Source organism: Protomyctophum bolini (assembly GCF_963924005.1).
Source record: "Protomyctophum bolini genome assembly, chromosome: 6".
Lineage (NCBI taxonomy): Eukaryota > Metazoa > Chordata > Actinopteri > Myctophiformes > Myctophidae > Protomyctophum > Protomyctophum bolini.
Window position 1 is genome coordinate 17,126,230 of NC_137867.1, and position 16,184 is coordinate 17,142,413.

At 44.0% G+C, this 16,184-nt stretch overlaps 1 protein-coding gene across 11 annotated transcripts in view; it reads right to left on the reverse strand.

Annotated features, from left to right (window-relative positions):
- atxn2 (ataxin 2) overlaps positions 1–16,184 on the reverse strand; it is a 32,272-nt gene that overhangs the window by 1,924 nt on the left and 14,164 nt on the right. For 4 of the 11 annotated variants that reach the window (XM_080766682.1, XM_080766676.1, XM_080766681.1 and 1 more), the window contains 14 exons: positions 13,981–14,166; positions 13,032–13,205; positions 12,676–12,783; positions 12,425–12,495; positions 11,725–12,089; positions 11,553–11,616; positions 10,897–11,043; positions 9,551–9,568; positions 8,332–8,401; positions 6,413–6,606; positions 5,925–6,048; positions 4,641–4,844; positions 3,590–3,801; positions 757–934 (listed from right to left, as the gene is read on the reverse strand). In XM_080766682.1, the coding sequence (XP_080622808.1) occupies positions 757–934; positions 3,590–3,801; positions 4,641–4,844; positions 5,925–6,048; positions 6,413–6,606; positions 8,332–8,401; positions 9,551–9,568; positions 10,897–11,043; positions 11,553–11,616; positions 11,725–12,089; positions 12,425–12,495; positions 12,676–12,783; positions 13,032–13,205; positions 13,981–14,166 (2,115 nt within the window). The remainder of the gene's footprint in view (positions 1–756; positions 935–3,589; positions 3,802–4,640; positions 4,845–5,924; positions 6,049–6,412; positions 6,607–8,331; positions 8,402–9,550; positions 9,569–10,896; positions 11,044–11,552; positions 11,617–11,724; positions 12,090–12,424; positions 12,496–12,675; positions 12,784–13,031; positions 13,206–13,980; positions 14,167–16,184) is intronic. The other 7 variants (XM_080766674.1, XM_080766673.1, XM_080766677.1 and 4 more) reach the window with 4 other exon arrangements.

Here is a 16,184-nt window from a genome sequence, read left to right on the forward strand (position 1 = left end):
GTAAGCACCTTTAAAAGTGTTTCCCATTCAATAGTGCATGTAGTTTAGGGGTGTCACTTCAGTTCAAGACTGGAGTAGATTGTGATGAAATCCTATGTATTGAATCGAGAATCATTTTGAATAGAGAATCGTTTTGAATCTGGAAAAAAAAAAAGCTTTTGAATTATAAAATAATCGTTTTTGGATTGAATCATGACCCCAAGAATCGGAATCGAATTGTGGGACACCCAAAGGTTCACAGCCCTAATGTAGTTGCACTGTGGTGAGACAGCTTAGCTAAACACTGTAGAGCTCCAGACCCTGATGCTGCTAGACAGGAGGGTGTGGAGGGCAGCGAGTTGGTGTTGGCTAGGGCATTATTTCATTTTTTTTTAAATCGATGCACAGATTTCATTAACGCAAGTTGATTCAAATTAGGAGAAGTAAAAACATAGTTTGCTCTATGTGTGCGTGTGTACAGAACTCAAACTGCAGGATTGGTTATTGTCACGGACAGAAGTCATTCTTCCCTTTGCATAATGCACCGGAGCACACTCGCCTATTAGTTTGCATTGCACAGTGTGCCATTTCAGAATGCGTCCTTAATTAAGAACCTAACTGCAGCTGTGTGTGGCTCTTAGACCGCACTCTCGCATCGCATTCAATAGTTCATAAGTTCATTTGATTAGCTGCTGAGCCAATCAAATTAATAATGAAACATAATGCTCAATTTGTCACGGTGTAACAAAGTGTGCTGGTTTGGTCAAAGTAATGTACCTTGTGGGTGTGCCAGGTAGGAGAAGTGTGTGGTGGAAGAGACTGGGATGGGGTTGAGGGCCGTCTGTTGCATGGGGGGCTGGGGACCCCCTGGAGGCCCCTGGGTAGCCATCAACATCATTGGGGGATGTTGGGGGGCCGCATGGTGAGATTGCACTAAACCAGACTGCATATGGGCCTGGAGGGGGCGAGAGAGAGAGGGAACACGTGGATATTGGAGTGTGCAAGAGAGCGACAGCCAATCAGACTTGGATTAGGAGGAAAAAAAGAGAAGGGGATTAAAGAATGACATCAAAGTCAGTAAGTGACCTAGCTGACATTTCACCACACAGACATCCTGGCTACAGAATACATACACACATATCTCAACAATGCCATTAACAGGTGAAGCCACATGGCCGACCCAGCTCAAACAATCCTTTTACCAAGTCAAGAATGCCCTCTAGTGTCTCTTGGCTTTCTTGCAATTACCAACACGTTTATACGTTTCAACCACAACAGTAAAATGTTTTTTTGGCATGTCATTCGCTATAGGTGAAAAAAAACAAAAAAAAAACACAACGTGCTGTGAGCTTGTTGATTGGTTAGTGTCTCTGGAAGGCATGGCCGAGACTTAGGTTTTCTAATCTTATGCTTCCGTCTGTTCGTCCGTCTGGGAGCAGCTAATCTCCAGCACCGTTGGACTGAACGCTGTGAAACTTAGCACGCATACTCCTTGGATCCAAGTAAATAAAAATAACTCACATCAGCCTGTTATATCGTTACCAGGAGGCTGATATTTGCTAAACATTTGTTTTTATATTACTCCTACATATTTTGTTCAAACATAGCGATCGGTAAACATAATCTCTACAATCGTGATCAAGACGAATCTGCCCGATTTTTCACATTTCATTATGATGGGCTAATTGGCTTCCAAAGTTTGCAGGAGTGGCTCGTTTTTAACAAAATGCCTCAAATCATGTGGCCATTGTTCCCCTGGCGGAGGCCTGTGATTCCAGGAGTAAATCATTCTCTTTTTTCACACAACACCATCGTACGAGAAAGTATTACAATAAATAGAATAACAAAATAAACAAATAAAAGAAAGCAAAAGTAGAAAATAGGGCTTACTGTAAGTGGTCAAACACAACAAAGCTTCAAAGCTCAGGTGCGCGCGCGCACACACACACACACACACACACACACACACACACACACACTACAGCTTAAAACCAATTAGTAAAAGCTGTTGCCATCAAGGTCCTGCAAATGTACAATTTAGGCATTTTCCACAGATTGGGAGCCGAGTGGAGAAGAGTCTATGACACCTTGACGATGGCCAAGGTGCATAGGGAAGGGAAGGAAAAAAATCATTACTATGTTCTGTATTGTTCTCGTTGACGAAATACAGTGAAACAAACTATACTAAATATTCCTGCTTTGTCCTCCTGGTGAAATATTCAACATGAGTTACAGTAGTAGCAGTGCACCAGGCTAGAAGTCAGTATCCCCCCACACCCTCTGTGAAGTGAGGGGCACCCCCTGTGGCTGCCACATGACTTCATGGGGGGCATTTACCTTCTCCTTTCTTTGTCTTTTTCTTGTGTCTTCTCTCCATCACTCGACTACTGCTCTGCTTCTGCATCAATTTATCCTTTCTCTCTTGTTTATGTGGATCTTCAATCAGCTGCCCTTTATGCTCCTTCATCTGTCTCCTTCCTCCCTTCTCTCTCCTCATCTCATCTTCCACTGTCTACAATGCATACCGTTATATTCTGACACAAACAATAGATTTCTACTCGTATCAGCTTGGAGTCGATTAGCCTATAGCAATGTGATGATATTATTTTACCGTGGTATTTTAAAGTAAACCAAAAACGGCAAAGATCTGGTTCAAAACCAGGTAATGGATCTGGATCAAAACTGGCTTCACATTCAGGCTGATCACTGTCACTTGGGTGCCTGGTGGACTCAACCAGTTAGTACACTAACCACATGCTCCTTGTGAGGACTTGTGGTCGAATCCAAGTCCTGGCACCTTATCTCATACTCCACGAGTAGATCATCAATTGCAGAGGAGCTTACATATTTCTATCACCAATGGCCTACCATTAGCTGTAAAATGGTAACCAACAGCTGTTCCAAACAAACTCGAAACTGGCCCCCGTAAAATCTGAATCCCCCACCCACCCCCGTTTCCCCTCACTGTATATGTTTCTTTTCCCTTTTTACCTCCTATGATGATTTCTTTTTGACTATATAGTTGTGTATATTCGTACGTCTCTAAATGTTTTGATGAATTGAAAATGGTGGGCCCTATTGTAAACAAGTGTAATGCTTTATGGTGTCATCCACTCACAGCTAACAGTTTTTGTATTGAGTTGTACTTGAAATGTACTGTAATTCTGCAAACTGTTAATAAATCAATCAATCAATCAAAAAACAAGGCATTCGACCAACTAGTCAACCTTTCATCCCCATCCGTAACGCATACCATCCCTTTAACCTGAAGAGCTAGCATAGCAATGTTACCATTATTTACAATGGGGATGTTTGTAATCTAATGCGAAGATGGCGCTGCCATTTTAAGATGTTCCATAGAGCAGTGGTCCTTGAAGGGATTCCAGGTGGTTCCCGGCTAAATGATATGGAACGTGGAAACCAAATGGTCCCTATATGGACAAAATCAACCGTCCAAATCAACCAACGATGACAAAATATTCCAAGTCTTGAGGTCTGAGAGCGCTCAGCGTCATCAAATGACGGCCCGTGGGCTAAAATGCCGAATAAGTAATGGGCCTTGATGATATGAAAAGGGGCTGAAAAGCAGCAGAGTGCTGGGTGTTCTCACCTGCTGCACATGTGCCATGTGGTTGGGGTTGTAACCGTGCTGCACCTGCTGGGGGTGGATGTAGACGGTCTGTTGGGCCGAGGGGAACGAGGCCTGGGGAGACTGGGGGTTGGGCCCTGGCGTCATGGAGGGAGGCGTGGGCGCCAGGGCCGAATACATCTGCTGCTGCTGTGGCTGGTTGGCCATGTGGAGGGCCTGGGCTGCTGCTGCCGCTGTCACAGTCACACACACACACACACACACACACACACACACACACACACACACACACAGTCACACACACACACCCACACACACAGTCACACACACACACACACACACACACACACAAAGCTTGTAGAGATTCTGCTAGTTTCAAAAGATCTGTATACATTTGAAAACTTCAAATGGCACATATTCTGCATATTGAGTACTTTTACTTTTAGTACTTTAACACATTTTGGGCGGGAACCCCTTTTGGCATTATGTTATGCTTTAGCTATTGAAAAATACAAGCTCGTAGCGCGCCACCGAGTGGCGCGCTACGAGCTTGCAGGTCTGCTATTTTTGAAAAATCGAAGAACGACTGACATAGAAACATGGCTTTTTCAGAAAACTGTCAGGATGTAGAAGACATTTTTAGAATCTGATCTCAGGTCAAAATGGGGTTTTAAGTACATTTTGATGCCAAAACATTTGTACTTTTACTCAAGTACATTTTTAATTCCTGACTTTTTATTTGTAGTTCTATATATACTGTATATATATATTGCAGTATTGATACTTTTCCCACCACTGCGTTAACTCCGTTAACCCATTCTGGGCGGGAACCCATTTTGGTGTTAGCATCATGTCGTGTTTTAGCTATTGAAAAATAGCAGATCTACAAGCTCATAGCACGCCACCGAGTGGCACGCTACGAGCTTGTAGGTCTGCTATTTTTGAAAAATCGAAGAGCGACTGACGTAGAAGACATTTTTTTAAATCTGATCTCAGGTCAGAATGAAAAACTGTCGGGATGTAGAAGACACTTTTTAGAATCTGATCTCAGGTCAGAATGTGTTGTATTCACCTGCCGCGGCCTGTTGGTGCTGTTGGTGCTGCACGCCGGGGCTCTGGGCCGGGTGGTTGGGCGGGCCGCCGTGCTGCGGCCCCCCGCCCTGCTGACCTTGGCCTGTGGGCGTGGCCGAGGGCTGGGGGTGCTGCGGGTGCTGTGGGTGGGGGTGCAGGGTGGCACTGGGGTGTTGGTACTGCTGGGGCATCGGCCCTGCAGACACTGGGACGGGAGAAGGGAGACGGGGTTGGAGAGGACAGACGAGCGTCGTTTGCGGTTATGACATTAGGAGCAATGCTGTTGTGCAGGACTTTTATTGTTACCCATTTAGGCCTGAGCTCAACATTTAAAAACGTTATTCTAAATCCTTTCAGTTTTCTGAAATAAATATTTTCACGATTTCTCAAAAATAGCAGATCTACAAGCTCGTAGCTTGTAGATCTGCTATTTTTCAATAGCTAAATTATAAAAAATGTTTAAAATACCTAAAGTGGTTCCCGCCCAAAATGGGTTGAACGGTTATTCTTTGTCCAGCACCAGCAACGAACTGGATGTGTGCAACCCACTTCTGAACTGGTTATCCGGCAAGCAATGAACCATATTATGTGGTGTCATGTACAAATTAACCATATTATGTGGTGTCATGTACAAATTAACCATATTATGTGGTGTCATGTACAAATTAACCATATTATGTGGTGTCATGTACAAATTAACCATATTATGTGGTGTCATGTACAAATTAACCATATTATGTGGTGTCATGTACAAATTGACATTGCAGTGCATATCGTGAGCCTTCTCAGCCTTCTGGACATGCAGCAAACTGTAGAGTCTGGGTCTGAACACAAGGCTGTGCAGCTGGATACTCAACCTCCTGATAAGACAGACGTCAGGTGGCTGGTATGGCAGCTGCACAGACCTCAACCGCAAAGCAATGCAGAGAGTTGTGCGGACAGCCGAACGCATGTCTCAAAGCCACTGGAAATAGACTGCAAAAAAAAAGCTTCTTGGACAGCCGAACGCATCAGGGGATGTGATCCCCCCCCCCCCCCCAACCGAAGCCCTGTACGACGATCGTTGCGTCAGCAAAGCTCGTGGAATTATAAAGGACCGCAGACCGTTTGAGATGCTGCCGCATGGGAAATGTCTCAAAGCCACTGGAAATAGACTGCAAAAAATGAACTGATAAGAATCATAGTGAAACAGGGCAAAGGAAAAGGCTGGTGATTCATGTGCATTATGTTCACATTTAAATACATGTACCGGCAGAGGAGGATCCACACACACACAGTGACCTACCATACATGGTGTGTGTCTGCTCTGGGTACTGTTGTGTGGAGGACGACACGAGGCCGGGCTGGCCGTGTTGTGGCGGGGCCATCATCCTACTGCCCTGCATCACTGGACTGAACACATGCTGTGCCTAAAGGCGCACACACACACACACACACACACACACGCACACACACGCATCAGTATATGTAAAGCATGAGTTAGACATGGCCGCAATCCTGGTTCACTCTCTCATCACCCACCAGAATTGCGAAATGCAGAAATGCAGAAATGCAAATTAAATCCGAAATGTGGATGGCAGAAAACCCACCAAGGACAGCGATTTTTAGAAGAAGAGTTATGACCGTCCACTGCTGTGCACTGAGAATATAGTATGCAATCCCATAGTTGGAACGGTGGGGCGTTGCTATGGGAACCGGACCAATGTTAAAGGCTTCCGTAGGCAGCAAAAAAAAGAATATATATAATTATAAAAATATAAAAAACTGAAATACCTGTGATTGGTAATGTGGCATCTGCTGGACCAGTTGCTGACTGGTGAACTGCTGTGGACTACAGGTGAAGTACTGGGTAGAATAACCAGGGCTCTGTGCTACGATGGGAGGCCCTGCTGCCGAGGCCGGGTGCATCATGGTGGGAGCTCCTTGGGGATGGTGCTGGTCTGATCTCTGCTGGGGCATGTTGGGCACTGGAGTTCACACGCAGGAGATGATGACACGTTAAGGAAGCAAAAAGACTCTTTCAACCCATTGACCCATTAACCCATTCAGGCCTGACCTCGAAATAAAAAATAAAATAAACGTTTTCTAAATCATGACAATTTTCGGAAAGATTTGAGGCACATTTTAACGATTTTTCAAAAATAGCAGACCTACAAGTTAGATCTGCTATTTTTCAATAGCTAAATTACAACATCATGTTTAAAACACCAAAATGGGTTAAGACCTTAGACCAAGTTCTACAAAAGTATTCTGAATCAGGACAGTTTTCTGTCATCCGTTATGTTTCAGTTGTCGACCCCCCCCCCCCCAAAAAATATGTGAAATTGGCCACGGACCCCATCTCAAAATATGTTGTTTCAGGGACCTCCCAGAAGCAAAGGTTTGAATAAAAAAATGTTTGCTGCGAAAGAATACAAAAAATGTGTACCCGTTTTCACGATTTGTCAAAATCTGATCTACAAGCTCGTAGTGCAGCACTCGGTGCCATGCTATGAGCTTGTAGACTTTTTACACCTAGAGTTTAAAATGATGATTAAAGTGGTTCATAGATATAAGGCGACACAGATGCATTCAGGTTCAAATGAGTTAATGAAGCAAAAAGAGTAACATATTAAGTCAAGACCTGACGGCCAAGCTACACCAGGCAATTTTGCGCGCATGTGTTTACTGCGCGCGTTTACTGCGTGCGTACAGTGCGTTTGGATAGGACCAATATATGTCAATGATACCAGCTACACCAGACGCACGGATACCGCGGGCCATCCTATGCGTGCTCTAAAAATAGGATCGGTTCTAAAAAATGTACGTGCGTATGCCCCCATGCACGCGTATCTATCCTCCCGGAAGGTCCCGCACAAATCTGCCGTGCGCCACAGATCTGGTGTAGCCGGGGCATTTCGCACGCATACTTTGTGCGCGCAGTGGGCTTACGTCAAACGCACACATGCCCGGTGTAGCTCGGCCGTGAGGCCGATTCTACAAATGCCTTCGAAAACAGCAGTTTGTACTCTTTTTTTCAAAAATGTTCAAAAATGTATAGCTAATGCTAAAATCTAAAATTACAGATACTTTCCTGGTTTTAATGGGTTAAAGAAAAGTGGAATAGAGGTAGAGACAAGGTTTCAGAGACAGAATGAGCAAGAGAGCAAGAATGATCAGTAGAGAAGGAAAATATATCGTTGCTGTCGGGAGGAAACAAACTACGGTAACTCCATTTTTGAGGTCTTGTTTTGCATAAATCATCATAAATCAGTGCTGAATTAAATAAATCAGTGCTGAATTGGACACCCTTTACGTCTGTGTGTCGTTTTGAAAAGTGTTAAAAAGCACTTCGGAGAAAAACTCTCAACTCTAATTGGCCCCTAAACTGTCTGCGAAAACAGCTAACTCCACCACCTCTCCCCCTCTCATGCAAGTAATTGACAATATATAAAGTCACAACACTAACTTTGATGAGGCAGTATTGCATCGTTTTAAATTTAATAATATATATATTTTTTTGGAGTTAGGTTGTTTCTTCCTGACAGCAGAGATATACAAGATCGAATTGTAAAGCTCACAATTGCGTCACATTGTGACGCTTTGTGAGCTTATAGATTTGCCGTTTTCGATGTGTGACACCTGTGTACAATTAAGTGTAAATCAGGCTTAAGGGAAAGACAGGAAGAACAGAGATTAGTAGCTGTTCTCACCTTTACCTGGTCTGTAGGGTTTAGACTGGCTGACAGTCATATGAGGCATCTGAACGTGGTACATCGGAGACTGGAGGGCGACGGTGGGCCACAGAGGAAATAAAACAAGAGCAACATTTAAGTGTCATTGAACGGCTTCCTTCCTGCCATTCAGAGTCACACCGAGCTCTAGGACCCGATTTCAGACGCATGAATTGAGCTTATCCTTGAATAAAGTTCAGTTTATGTTCAATCCGTGCGTGTGAAACTAGCCTTTTGAGCCCTACCTTGGTAGCGGACGACCTGGCATACCAAATGACACACACACCCTAATAACAGCATGCCTCGTGGACTAGGATAATGAGCCCACCAATGTGTGAGAAAGTTGCACTGCTCCGTTACCGGACGCCTCATGCATTCTGTAATAGCCAACTGGGATATGTAGTTTGACTAGGTACCACCGCTTGAAAGATGGTCTCCATCATTCATTCCTGTGATTTATAAACTTGCGCCATGCGAGTCTAAGCATACAAAATAAACATGAACCTAATAATTTACAACAGCATAGAATAACAACAACAATAACAAAGGGCCTCCAAGTCTCCATTAGCTGGGGAAAAAAAGAAAGTTATCCTCTAAACAATAGCATTAACCCATTCTGCCCGGGAACCCATTTTGGTGTTAGCATCATGTTATGCTTTAGCTATTGAAAAATAGCAGATCTACAAGCTCATAGCACGCCACCGAGTGGCGCGCTACGAGCTTGTAGGTCTGCTTTTTTTGAAAAATCGAAGAACGACTGACATTTTTAGAATCTGATCTCAGGTCAGAATGGGTTCATCAGACCAGTGTGTGTCCAGTGGAAACGTCGTATGAATCTGATCTCAGGTCAGAATGGGTTAAAGCCAAGGTCCTAACCATGAAGACAGTTGTAAAGGAATTGCAATAAGAAGTTGGCAAACCAACATCTGATGAGCATTTAAGCCTGATTTATCATTGGTTGCACATCCTATCTCACACAAAAAATAGCAGATCTATATTAAGTTCACAAGCGTAGACACGTTGTGAGCTTGTAAATTGGCTATTCTCCGTGTGAGACTCTGGTGTACAACTAAGTATAAATCAGGCATTGTTCATCAAGCAAGCAAAAACATTTCAGTACTGGTTGAGAGAAAAAGTATAATAGTAAAACGTACAAAAAAAAAGAAGAAAAATAGAAATCTTAGAAAATGTCACAAACCTTCCAGATTATGCTTTTCTAATGGAGAGAGAGAGGGGAGGAGAGGGAGAAAGGGGAAAAAAAGAACCATTCTTTAGTTGGTCAACAAATTCTTTTTTTTTTCTTCCTTGGCGAGTGATGTTGGATCACCAAGTACTTCTTAAAGCAACTTGTAAAAGTGTATAAAAATATTTGAAACGTGTTATCTGACTGCATAATATGAATTGACATACAGTATCATATTATAAAAAAATAAATGAAAAAAATACAGTATAAACATTACGTTCAAAATATTTTGTCTTTGGTGTAACATATGGTGTTTAGACCAGTCTCATCTAGTGATGTCTGACAGATCAAAGAGGAGGAAGGAATGGAAAGGCATGATAGATGTGCATGGCCTGACACACACACGTTTATCTACACACACACACACACACACACACACACACACACACACACACACACACACACACACACATCTAGTAATGGCGGCGAGATTAAAATGAATGACAAAACAGAAATGATTAATAATAAGTAACGAGAGAATCAACAGGAACAATGTTTTTCAATGTTCAGAATGCTGACAGGTGAACTCAGATCAACCAGGTTTCAATCAAATTGGACCCAAATTGAAGGCAACACTAATATGTTTCTATTTACAATTAACAATGACCATGGCCTCTGACCTTGAACTCTGGCCATCAGTGCAGAATGCTCAAACACTATCAGTGAAGGGATGGTCTTTTAGATGAGTCCCAGGGACATTTGATGAGTCCCACTTCAACGACATTGGTGTCATATTTTGCCATTTTTACAAGTTGCAGCATTTAACTCCCATTTCATTTTATATGGTTATAATGTGGTTATATTCTTGTAGAAAACAGAAGAAGAAATGATTATTAACTAAAGCTAGCAAGATAAATAAATAAATAAAAAAGTTAAAACAGTACAGTAGTACAGTAGTGCATCCCGTGGATGCAGAGGTTGTTGTTTTACTATAAACTGCGTTTTGGGATGCAAAATGCACCCTATTTTAATCTCTGCACTATACAGCCATGTTGGTACTAAACCATTGTGTGAAGTCATTCGACTGGAAGGGTACCCAAATGAAGGCAGTACAGCAATGAAAAGAAGAGGTTAATGTATGGATGAAGGACATAGCATAATACGAGCTGTTGGTGATGGCCGTGTGAATAAAACAAAAAAGAACAAGAGGACAGACATGGAAGCATGCTGGGAGACTGCACAGCAGCAGGTAAGAGTTTGTCATGAATATCGTCGCTGTCAGAGAGAAACCTTGCGTGTTGCCATATTTCATATTTTTAATGCAATTCAGCATACTGTGTGTGTGTGTGTGTGTGTCTCACCTGTACTCCTGGGCTGACGGGTGTTAGAGGGTACATCTGCGGGAAGCACACCGTCTGGCCATAGACAGTCTGGGGCTGTTGGACCACGATGGAGGGGCTGGGCTGGCCCTGGGGCCTCGGGGGAGTAGGGGTGTTAGAAGGCTTGGGCTGGTGAGGGAACCCCAAACAGAAGAGAGTCAAACACAAACTGCCACTTAACCCCAATACAGTATACTTAGGTTATTGATAAATAGATCTACAAGCTCTACGACGCAATGGGAGCTTCAACTATCAACTATTTTGTTAAATATATTTTTTTTAAATCACACCCGTGTGAACTGAGTGGTGCAACTCCCCCCCCCCTCTCTCTCTCTCTTATTAGCAGGCAACAGTGCAGCACTCTCTCTCCATTTCTGGCACAACAGCGCCACTACTGGTACTAATAGTCATACTGGTGCTCATTAACGTCACATAGGCGGACTGACACAGACACAGACACGGACATTGCTGTTCCTTGGAGTGGTTGCACCACTCAAAACATATTTTAAAAGCAATGTATGACATACATGACATGCCCATAATAGAAACACCAGTGTTTTTAAATAATTTCGATTAAACTTGGTAACGTTGTCTCTTGTTTTTAAATGGCGTCGCGGTGGCGGCAGGGTCAGACTGACCTGTGCGTTGAATCTGGGCTTGAACTCGTTGGCGTTGGGGTTCAAGGTCGACTTCCTCACTTGACTGCAGGAGAGGAGAAAGAGCCAGAGACAGATGGTGGAACGTTAACGTGTTGATAACATCCACAGCCTATTCTCCCTGATCCCATCTGTCATCCATTCTTTAACTCACTCTTGCACGGGCTCCTTCTTCTCGTCCTTGTCCTCGGGGGGCTTGGGCCCACCGAACATGGGCGTGGCCGTTGTCTGGGAGCCTTGTGACGTCACGTCTGGGCCCGGCCTCTTCTGGTCCGTTGCCGCGGGAGAGGGGGAGGGCGCTGCGGGGCTGCCCGGCTTACTGCCGTTGGCCGCCGCAGGGGTGGTGGCCGGGGTGGGGGCACCCGCTGGCACCGCCACCACCACCCCCTCCTCACCGCCCTCCGGCCCCGCCCCAGAGGCCTTGTCCAGCGGAAGGTCCTTGGGCTTGTCTCCGGGATCTCTGGGAGGCTTGGTCATCATCTGGTCAAAGACAGGGTCTGGGTTGGAGCTTGACTGCAACTGAACGGAGGGAGACGGGAGGAGGAGAGCTTGTATTCCCTTACTTATGAGATTGTTAATAGAAAGATCACAAGATCTTCTGCAAACTACATGCTTCAAATGAGCCATTAACCTTTTAAACCCCATATACTTTCTCGATACCCCCCCAGGGTTCTGTGCTCGGTCCCCTCCTCTTTCCTCTCTTCCCTCAATACCAAGTCGCTGAAAATAGTCAATCTACAAGCTCAGAAATGTTGCAAGCTTGTAGATCTGCAATTTTCATCAAATGTTCACCTATTATATGTCCAGAGTGTAGGGAAGCTAGTTCATATGATTAGAGAAAATGGGAAACTTACCCTAAAATCTACACTAAATTTCTTTAAATTGTCTATTTGTTTTCTGTGGTCGGGCGCCATGGAAGGAGGTCCTGCAAAGTGGGAGAGAAGAAGCCATATCACAATATTTTACATTATCACATTGAGTTTATTGTAATGGATAATGGATAGTAATGTATAAAACATATGTGCCACACAGAAGGCTACTTCTCCAGAATCATAACGATGAAGCTCTCCCTCCCAGGCATGGCTGTAAGAGACAAAACCGTTACCTTTGCAAGCTGGTCTAGCGATACTAGCGGAGCTGTCCAGGGGCTTGACATTCTCCTTGTTGGCTGTAGGAGATGTCTGCCTTGTCTCCTGGATGCGACACTCTTTCGCTGTAGGGACCGGGATAAAAGAAAAGAAAGAAGAAGAGAATTGGGTCACTCTGGATATTGTCCAAAGGGACATTGTACTCTATGGGTATAGCTTTGATGGGTGCATTTATGGAGCCACAACGCATGTTGCCTGTTCCCTATGTGAACAGATAGAAACTGTTCACGGAGTTTACATCTATCACAGACAAATGGAAACCCGTCGAGGACAAATTCCATGGGGTCCACATTATAGCCAACAACAAAGCTACCTTCAGCTGAACTAGTGGCAACCATGTTGGGGCTAGCAGCAGTGGGCGAGGAGGCTGACGTCGGCGAGGTAAGCACTTCCACAGGAGCCGTCCCCGTCTGAGGGGGCGGAATGGAAGAGGTGCTAGGAGAGGCTCCACCCATGCTGTTCTGACGAGGGGAGCGAGGTCTGTGTGCTGCAGAGGGATAGGGAGAAGGAAGACTTTACTGATGACCGTCATGGCTACTTACTCATATACCTAACCCATTAAGACCTGAGGCAGATTCTAAATCTTCTAAATCCTAACAGTTTTCCCGAAAATCACATGTTGCTATATCAGTGGTGGTGCTCAAAACCTTTCCATGTCAATGGCCCCTAAAATTATATGAATTTTGACCATCCAAAAATATTTTGTTCCAGGGACCCCCAGAAGCAAATGTATACTGCATTAGAGTTAAAAAATGTTTGTTAAAAGTAACACTCCTTCACACCTGCATAACAAGTAACAAAAATGTAATTTGGAGCAGAGGAGCGCTTTGGATACGACATCCTTACTAAGCATGTTGAACAATGCCATGCTCGGACGACGTAACACTCCTAACATCCGAGTAGATGGCAACATTCCCCTGAACTTGGGATAATATTCTAGTTGTCTATTGGAAGCTGTGGTAAGGTTGTGCTGAGCCACATCATGAGCACACTGATGGGTCAAACCTGTCTCATTAACTTTCACTCATCACTGCCTGCTGCTCAGTGCTCACCACTGTATACACGATTATAAACTCATAAGTCAATGAGACTTATGAGTTTCATTGACTTCTCTCTCTCATTAGCAGGTCTCTGGTGCTCATTAACCAACACATAGGCACATAGGTGAACACAGACATTGCTGTTCCTTGGAGTGGTTGCACCACTCAACAAACAGGGGTGGGGTGGAGATGAAGGGAAGAAATTGTGATCCTAACGTGTACCTCCACTAACTACTGATGACCATGTTCCTCCAGAGGAGCTATTCCTGGTCGGCGGATTGACCGGAACCTCTCCTGGGGCATTGTGGGAGATGAAGTCCACTCCTGGAGGGACTCCTGTGGTCCGGCACGGGGGCACTCTGTGGGCGCGGGGTGTCCGCTGGGACTTTGGGGACATTCTGGGGGGACCTGCAGAGGAGGAAGACGAAGAGAGAGAAAGCCAGAAAGACCCGCAGGGAGGGAGAGACATTAATATACTGACGGCAGGTAGAATAACTTCTATTATTCATTGCCATCCTTCCACCTTTGGGGTGTTTCCTTGTGTCTTACAAACTGCTGCCAGAGATGTGACGCTCACATGAGCTGCTCCATCTGGCTTTAGAGGGCTCACCATGAAGCAGTGCCAACGGTGACAAGCATGTGAATGGAACACACTACAGACGACCCCATAGTACTACACACAACACTGGTTCACACCACGAGCAGGGGGACAAGGAGGTGAGGGATGAGAAAGAAAGACATGAGCGAGAGAGGCAGAGAGAGATGAGAGAAATTGTTGTTGGTGGGAGAAAGAGCCATGGCAGAGATGTGAAAGTCCAAATTTAAAGCGTTGCCAGTGTTTAGTGAAGTCTGTGCCAGTAAAGCCTAGCAGTGTCTGTTTGACAGCCCAGTGCAAAACTGATGTGTGGCAAAGAACTAGTTGAGTAGGTTCAAATATTTGGGGAGATCTGTGAGGAGCCATTGATTAAAACATAAAAATGTTGAGTTCACTTTTGAAGACGCATTCGGGCCTCTGCTAAATCAAAGTGAAAACAGCTCATACCATAAAGCATTAGTCATCTCTCTGGGTAAACCTCAACCAGATCTTTTGCAAACACTGATAAACCTGCTCCAGTCAAAACAGTGTAAATTATCTCCCTGTGTTCCATTCTGATTTCTCAGAAAGGTTTCTACATTCCTTTTGAAGCCAAATACAACACAGGGATGCTTGCTACCGTTATTGTGAGAACTTCCTAATGTTCACGTTGTCTTGACCAAATCATCTCATTGAACATTCTACTTGGCATGAGTTGCAAACTTGCAACTACTAGGACTGCCTTTCTTTCAATGGAATACATATTTTTAGACAGATGGTACCGAATGCTCTTATTTAAACTCATGCTTTATTGCCACAAATTCCTCACTATAACTCAAGGGTGTCACTACCAGAGGGGTCCAATCTGGCCAATGGGATGATTTGGAGGGGAAAATAAATAAGTATTCATTAATTAAAATATTCATACCCAATTATTATTTATCTGTGCGTGGCCTGTCACTGCTAAGCTGGCAAAGCTGCCATTGTGTGAATGTGGAAAACGGGGTCAGCACCACCCAATGTGTATAAGCATCTACCGAGAGCGCCCCACTGAAATAGTCTCACCTCTGTGCGCGAGTGCTGCACTGCACTGAAGAACCAGGGACCTTGCAGAAGATTTTATTAATTTATTGCCTTCTCTATAACAACTGACATGACTCATGAATCTCAATTGGGAAAATGCATTTGGTGTACTGATGCATCTTTGCTTGTATCGAGGCCCTATGTAGCAAAAGCCATGGACAATGCCAATGTAGGCATCAAAACGGTTCATTTATTACAGACAATGGACTAAACCCATATAATATGACGCTCTTTTGTCTGTAAATATTTTACAAGGCTTACCCTGCCACTCTGGTTGAGCAGGGGCCTGTACTCAACTGTTACTTCCAATTAGACTACATCTGAAAGTGGAGCCTTTCGTGTCGTTATAGACAGTGGTTGAATAGGGCAGGTACTCACTGGTACCAGTTCTGCTGACTTTTGATGTTTCAACAGTGCGGGTGGAATTACACATGAAAATAAAATATATAGTAAGAGACATTCCTGTTCAGTTCTAGACCTGAAATCAAGAACTTTATTTTTGTTTGAGGGAGCCATTAGGAAAGTAATCTGGACCGCAAGATGACCAATCCTGCCTAAATTTAGTTTAGACACCCCTGCTTTAACCTATAGTGGCAACTTCAGCCTAATATGTGCTGTTGCACATCAAACAAACAAGAATATACCATTATATATATATACTGTGTATGAAAATTTTCGATTCAACTTAAGCCAACTCAAAGAATCTTAAACCATTTCAGATAAATATAGGGCTCATCGTGATCTTTTCAAATATTACAACATGTCTTCA